This window comes from Orycteropus afer, unplaced genomic scaffold, assembly GCF_000298275.1.
Source record: "Orycteropus afer afer isolate SDZICR_OR568_19922 unplaced genomic scaffold, OryAfe1.0 scaffold00099, whole genome shotgun sequence".
NCBI classification, from domain to species: domain Eukaryota; kingdom Metazoa; phylum Chordata; class Mammalia; order Tubulidentata; family Orycteropodidae; genus Orycteropus; species Orycteropus afer.
The window spans coordinates 2,361,771-2,368,309 of record NW_006921686.1 but is presented as its reverse complement, the minus strand read 5'-3'; the positions used below and the strand labels follow the sequence as shown (position 1 = coordinate 2,368,309).

The 6,539-nt window shown below is 61.4% G+C and overlaps 1 protein-coding gene across 1 annotated transcript; it reads right to left on the bottom strand.

Moving 5' to 3' along the window:
- Positions 1–865: 865 nt before the first annotated feature.
- On the bottom strand, positions 866–6,115 carry BBC3 (BCL2 binding component 3). The gene is made up of 3 exons (XM_007942875.2): positions 5,851–6,115; positions 4,292–4,482; positions 866–982 (listed from the first exon to the last, which is right to left on the bottom strand). Exons 1-3 carry the CDS (start codon positions 6,113–6,115, stop codon positions 866–868), a joined length of 573 nt encoding a protein of 190 aa, XP_007941066.1.
- Between the last annotated feature and the right edge of the window lie 424 nt (positions 6,116–6,539).

Here is a 6,539-nt window from a genome sequence, read left to right as displayed (position 1 = left end):
CCGGTATCTACAGCAGCGCATATACAGTATTTTACAGGCTGGGCCGTCCCTCCCCGCTCCCAGACTCCTTCCCTCTTCCGAGACCCCCCCTCCCTGACTCCCCATCCTCCCCCCAGTGCCTTGCCCTGGGGACTAAGGCTGGGGCGGCTTCCGCCAAGATCTCCCACCCCCCAAATGAATGCCAGTGGTCACGCGTGCTCTCTCTAAACCTATGAATGGGGTCGATGGGGGGAGGGGGTGGTCGCGGGCAGAGCACAGGTTCCAGTCTGGGCCCCTCCTGGCCACCCCCGAGGAAGGTGAGGCAGGCATGCCCGCCACCCGCCGCTGGCTCAGGGAAGATGGCTGGGCGCCGGGGTCCCACACGCCCCATTCTCTGGCTCCAGGAAGCTAGTGGTCACGTTTGGCTCATTTGCTCTTCAAGGGCCCCCTCCGGGGGAGGAGGGGGGGAAGCACCAGGGGCCCGAGGCCAGGCCCAAAGTGAAGGCGCACTGGGGGGACCGCCCCAGCGTCCCCCCTGCAGCTGGAACAGGCAGCCAGCACGGGCAGCCTTTCCTGAGATGGCGGTGGGCAGCAGAGGCGGGCGGCTAGGTCTCCACCCCTCAGTCACCACCGCCTTCAGACGCTGAGTCCGTCAGCCCGCCCCCCCTGGTATCCAGGAGTCCACGTCTCCCTCGGTGGCCCCCTTGCCCCGGACAGGCCCGAGGTTGGGGCCGGAGTGGCTGCCCTGGCCGCCCCGGGGCAGGCGGGGCTGGGAGGTCCAGTATGCTACATGGTGCAGAACAAGTCCCCCGCGCTGGCCAGGGCGTCAGGAGATGGGGGGACCTGCCCCCCGAGCCCCCGACGTCCGCCGGGCGGGTCGGGGCACCTAATTGGGCTCCATCTCAGGGACGCCGTGGCCCCTGGGTAAGGGCAGAAGTCCCATGATGACATTGTACAGGACCCTCCAGGGTGAGGGGCGATGCCGCTGTTGCTCTTCCAGTCTCTGAGGAGGGGGAGAGAGAGAGAGGGGAGGGATTAGCGTGGGCTGGGGTCCCACGGCAGGGCTTGTGGGAACAGAGGTCCATGCACAGCTCAGCCTAGGAGATGCTCCCGGTAAGCTCCACACACGCCCACCAGCCCTCTGAGGCAGCGAACCGTTACTAACCAGTAACCAGCTGCTAAGGAGCCCTGGGGCACAGGGTTAAGTGCTTGGCTGCAAACTGAAAGGTTGGCGGTTTGAACCCTTCCAGGGCCTCATGGGAGAAAGGCCTGGTGATGTGCTCTGGCAGGTCCATTCTGCCACAGGGGCTGCCTGCCACGAGGTGCAGTGCACCCAACAGTAGCTAACAACAACAACCAGTGCCAAGGAGTGGCCCCTGGCTCAGGGTGACCCGTGTGTGTGTGTCAGTTAAACTGTGTCCTGTGCAGTCTTCCGTGGTGAACTGTGTGTGTTGGAGTTAAACTGCGTTCCGTGCCGTTTTCCATGGAAGATCTTCCGAAGACAGATCCTCAGGCTTGCCTTCCAAGCCACCCCGGGTGGGTTTGAACCCCCAGCCTTTTGGTTAGGAGACCAGTCCTCAGCTCTCGGCGCCACCCAGGGACTCCCACTTTTATGATCAGTCGAGTTTTAACTCCCAACTCCTCCACCCACTAGGACCAGGTCATCAGCTCCCCGCGAGCTGACATCCTTGTCCAGAATGTGAAGGGGGGGGGGGAGTGTGTGTGCAGTCAGATGCCCCCTGCACCTGCCAAGTGCTGCCATCTCCCTCCACATGGGACATCAGCCGTCCAAAGTCACACGGGCTCCGGGTCGGGGCTGCAGTGCAGCCCATCCTGCCCTCCCCTAAAAAGATGGCAAGACAGAGAGAAGGGAGCCCACTGACTTTGGGGTGCTAGAACAGTCTCCTCTATGCTCAGGCGGTGCAGAAGGATGAACAGGCAAAGCCGGGTTCAGAGTGACCTCGGGGAAACCTCTGTCCCCCTCTCCAGGGGCCGAATGAAGACATGGGACCCTCGGCTCCAAAATGCTAGGAAGTGAGAAGGAAGGGTGGTGCTTAGCTCAGAGAAACCTCCCCTCTGGTGAAAATGCAAAGCAAGGCCGCAAATGACTGCATCTACAGCGCCCCCTGCTGTGGGAGTCCCTGGAGGTGCAACAGGATGGTGTTCGGTTACCATCTGAAAGGTTGAAGGTGCCCTGGAAGGAAGGAGTGCAGATTTACTTCCAAACCAGCCACTGAAAACCCTGTCCAACTCTGACACACGTGGGTCACGGTGAGTCACAACTGACCCGAAGACAACTTACAGCAACGACTCCTTCCGCTGAGTGTGTGGGACACTTCCCCTGTGCTGAGTGGGACATCCAGCCTCATTCCCAGAAGACACAGGGGAAAGGAGAACTCATTGTACAGCTTAGAACAAGAAGGGTACTTAGGTGATCATGAGGAGCTCTGGTAGCACAGTGCCTAAGGCACTTGACTGCTAACCAGAAGGCTGGAGGTTCAAACCCACCAGCCACTCCTCGGAAGGAAGGTTGGGCAATCTACTTCCATAGTGATACTGCCTCAGCAACCCAAGGAGGGGTCGCTATGAGTCAGGTCTGACTCGATGGCACATAACAACAACAACAGGTGATCACTAGAGGATCTTGGGGTGGGGGAGGTCCCAGAAACCAGCACCCGCTTCCTGGACACCCTTCACCTACTCCGGCCAGGACAACACAGGGGCCTATCAGGTTGGCATAAATTAAAACGCCTGCTGCCGGCACCCTGTGAAGGTCCCCTGGAGAACAAGTAAGTAACCATCTAGGAAAACTGAAGGCATCAAGACCCACGTAGATGTCTACCCTGGGAACACTTGTGTGGAAGAAGAAAACAAGCAAATAGAGCAACCGAGTAAACAAATACCCTAAATAGCTACCAATGAGAAAACAGGTAAGGGAAAGGAACCCACACATACACACGTTGATACAGCGGTAAAAAAAACGAAAGCTCTCAGACCCCCTAACCCGTAACAGGGAGGGGAGGACAGTGCTGAAAGAGACACCCACCGGGTCACCTAAACCAGCTGCCACCGAGTGACTGGGACCCCACGTGTGTCATGGCGACCCCATGCATGTCGGACTAGAACTGTGCTCAGAGGGGTCACAGTGGCTGATTTTCGGGGACCAGATCCCCTGTTTGCACCACCCAGGGAGCCCCTGCATGATCTCTGCTGCTAGCAGTGTGTGCTGATGAGTCTATTCCAACCCCACAGGCCAGAGGAGAAGTGGCCCACAGGGTTTTCTGGGCGGAACCTTGGCGGGGGCAGATGACCGCGTCTTTTCCTGTGAAGCCACAGGTGGATTCGAATCGCCCACCTTTCTGTTAGCAGGCGAGCACTTAACCACTGTGCCACCAGGATCTGCGTGAGGCTTAAAGCGCCCCACGAGTCCAAGCATTGTCTCGGGCCCGGTAAATAAATATGTGGTAATTGAACAACCGCCCCACCCCCACAGGGAACGGGCTTCTCCACCTCGGAAAGGAGGGTGGGGGAGGGGCGGGCGAGGAGCTTCAGGACGCGGGCTGCGGTTTCTTTAAATGATTTTATTTTACTCGACGACCTGTACCTTATGCATAACAATCAGCATTTCTGCAGTTGTTTTTTAGTTACCACGCATCTTTTTAAAAATCTCTTCTCTGAGACCCCATGAATTAATTGGCAGCCGGAAACACCGAGCAAACTACACCTTGAATAATTTTTGTTTTCCATTATAAAAATACATGTAGCCCTTCTGCCAAGTCACCCTTTTTTTTAAAAAAAAAAAAAGAAATTTAGCAAGCTGCGCGGGTGTGCTGCTCGGATTAGATAGAGCTGGACGGTGGGCGCCCTGTTTTGTTCTTAAAAAGGCCGAGTAATGTTTTCGAGGGGGGAGGGGGCGGGGCGGGCTCCCGGGGGCGGGGCTTCCTGCCGCCCCGCCCCCTGCCCGGGAAGCTGGGTGGCGCTGCGGGCTGGGGAGGAGCGGGCGCGGCCTCGCGCGGCTGCTGACTCACCGGCTATAAATAGCCCGGGATATATGAGCCGCGCAGCCCAGCGCCGCCCCAGTCCCCGCTGCCGCAGCGCTCGGGCAGCCTGGCTACCCCGGCCCTGCCCAGCCGTGCCAGCGCGGTCCGTGGGCGGCTTGGCGGGCACGCCACCCTCCCCCCCAATTTGTCCCCGCCGCGACCCCGCCGCGCTGGGCAGCAGCTGCCGCACATCTGGCGGCGCGGCCTGCAGCCCCGCCCCCCGGCCCCCGGCGGGAAGTCCCACCTGCCGTCTACCCCTCCCCTAGACTCACCCGCCGCTCGTACAGCGCGTTGAGGTCGTCCGCCATCCGCCGCAGCTGGGCCCCGATTTCTCGGGCCCACTGCTCCTCCTCTCCCCGGACCCCCGGGGCCGCTTGGGTGGGACCGCCCGCCAGGGCCCCCGGGGCGCTGGGGACGGGTGACTCCAGGTGCTGCTCCGCCGGCGAGAGTGAGGGCTGAGGACCTGGGAGAGGCCGAGGGGCGAGGTCAGCACCCAGCTCCCCTCCCCGAGGTGTCCCTGAGGACCCTGGAGCCCAGATGGCCAGGCCTGCTGCTCCCTTTTTCAGCCGCCTGGTTTTTCGTCCGCTCCCCTCCTCATTTCTAGCGACGCCTTCTCCCCCTCATAGGGGCGGACTTCTCAGCCCCTGCCTGCTTCCTCAGGCACCAGCAAACCAGCAGAGGTCCTGGGGGGGCCTCTGTGGGGTCAGCCGCCACCTCCCCACAGCCCGGGGTAGCCTGGAAATCTTTCCTCTGATCTCAGTGCTTCCGTTCCGAAAAGGGGGTCAAATTTTGCCTGCCCCATTTGACAGATGGGGAAAACGGAGGCCCATTCTACGAAGGTCACTCTGGGATACAGCAACGGATCCCACCTACAGTCACAGCCTCAGGTCTCCTGCCCTCAAGGGTCCAACCACAGTGAAGCCACACCCCCGGATGTGGCCGGGGCCTGGAGCCCAGAAGGCCAGACTGTGGCTGCCACCAAAGACGGTCCTGGGGGCCTGCGAGGCTAGTGACACCTTTCTCTCCTTCCCCCTTCTAAGTCCTTCGGACTTCTGTCTCAGGATGGTTCCCCTCCTTAAGGTCTGAAAGCAGGCCTCAGTTTCCCCATCTGTGACTCGCGTCTTGATACAGGAAATCCCCTCCTCCACCGCCAGGACCTTCCTGTCCCCTTCCCCCACGGGCTCGCAGAAATCGGGACACTCTTTTCCCAGCCACCCTGTGTGTGTGTGTGTGTGTGTGTGTGTGTGTGTCCCTGCAAGGATGTGGCTCGCCAGGCATCGCGGGGTTAACAGCCCATCAGGCAGAGGACCTTTAACCCTTCCCTCCCCACAACTCACCCCCGCCCCGAGGGGAATTTCCCAACACAATAGCCCCTCCCCCTCTCCTTCCTCCTCCGGGACGGCCGAGAGGACCCTGCCTGTCCAAAGAGATGCAAATAAAGACAAAAAGCCACCCTCACTCCCTCCCCAAAGTCCGGAGGGGCCAGTCCTCCCACGCGGCCCACCCTCCCTCCAACTGCAATCCTCTAGAGAGTCAAGGGGACCCAGACTGGGGGAGTGGGCTGGGAAACAGCTGTTGCCCCAGGCCCGGAAGGGGCCTTGGCCTGCGACTCGGGGACTGCAGTCAGATTCCAGAAGGGACTTCCCACTCGGCCTCTCCCCTACCCCGCCTCCCACTCGGTCTTCCTGCTTCTCGCAACACAAAGACCACACTGGCCACACCCTCCCTGTGGCCGGGCTCCCCGGCCCCCCCCTACTTCGCTCCCACTTCTTCGTCCCCTGGGGTCTCTCTTCCTGGCTCTCAACATCTTGGGCATGAAACGGGCACTCACCGTCGGGGCGCGGGCCTCGCGGCCGGCTTCGAGGACCCCCAGGCCAGCGGGGGCCCCCTAGGGCGGCGGTGACGGCGGGCGGGGCGGCAGGGGCGCAGAGGTAGGCGGCGGGCAGCAGGGCGGGGGCAGCGGGCAGGCTGGGCTCACAGAGGCCACAGGACACGGCCGAGGGCACCAGGCGGCCGAGCGGGAAGGGGCGCGGGCCGTCGCGAGCCAGGCCCTCTACGGGCTCGGGGGAGCTGCCCTCCTGGCGTGCGCGGGCCATGGCGCTCCCTGGGGCCTGTGGGACACACGGGAGGGGCAGGTCAGCCGGGACCTGCAGGGGGCTCAGGGCCCCACATTACATACATGCGACCCTGGAGTAGCACACAGTCATGAGCACACATGAGGGGAGGGCAGGGGCCGTTCCCACAGCACACAGGGCCTCACACTGGGCAGGGGTTTGATGGGCCAACCTGTGTACAGGCTGACGGCCATACACACAGGAAACACACAAGGCTGTCACAGCAAGTACAAGGGTTTACACAAGACCCAGATGGAAGGGCCTTGTCAGGAGTCTGTGTGTGGGTCTGTGTGTCAGGGTCATGACAGCTCTCCAACACAGACCCACCCAACCTGGGATGACACACGACATAAGCTGGTTTGGATAATTTCTGGAATACAGGGATGGGCACACAGGGAGAGACTCC

Coding starts and splice junctions, on each gene's coding strand:
- BBC3 (XM_007942875.2), bottom strand. CDS start 6,115: ATGGCCCGCGCACGCCAGGAGGGCAGCTCCCCCGAGCCCGTAGAGGGC. Junction 4,483..5,850: donor GCGAGGCCCGCGCCCCGACG/GTGAGTGCCCGT, acceptor GGCCTCTCCCAG/GTCCTCAGCCCTCACTCTCG. Junction 983..4,291: donor ACGCGCTGTACGAGCGGCGG/GTGAGTCTAGGG, acceptor CCCCCTCCTCAG/AGACTGGAAGAGCAACAGCG.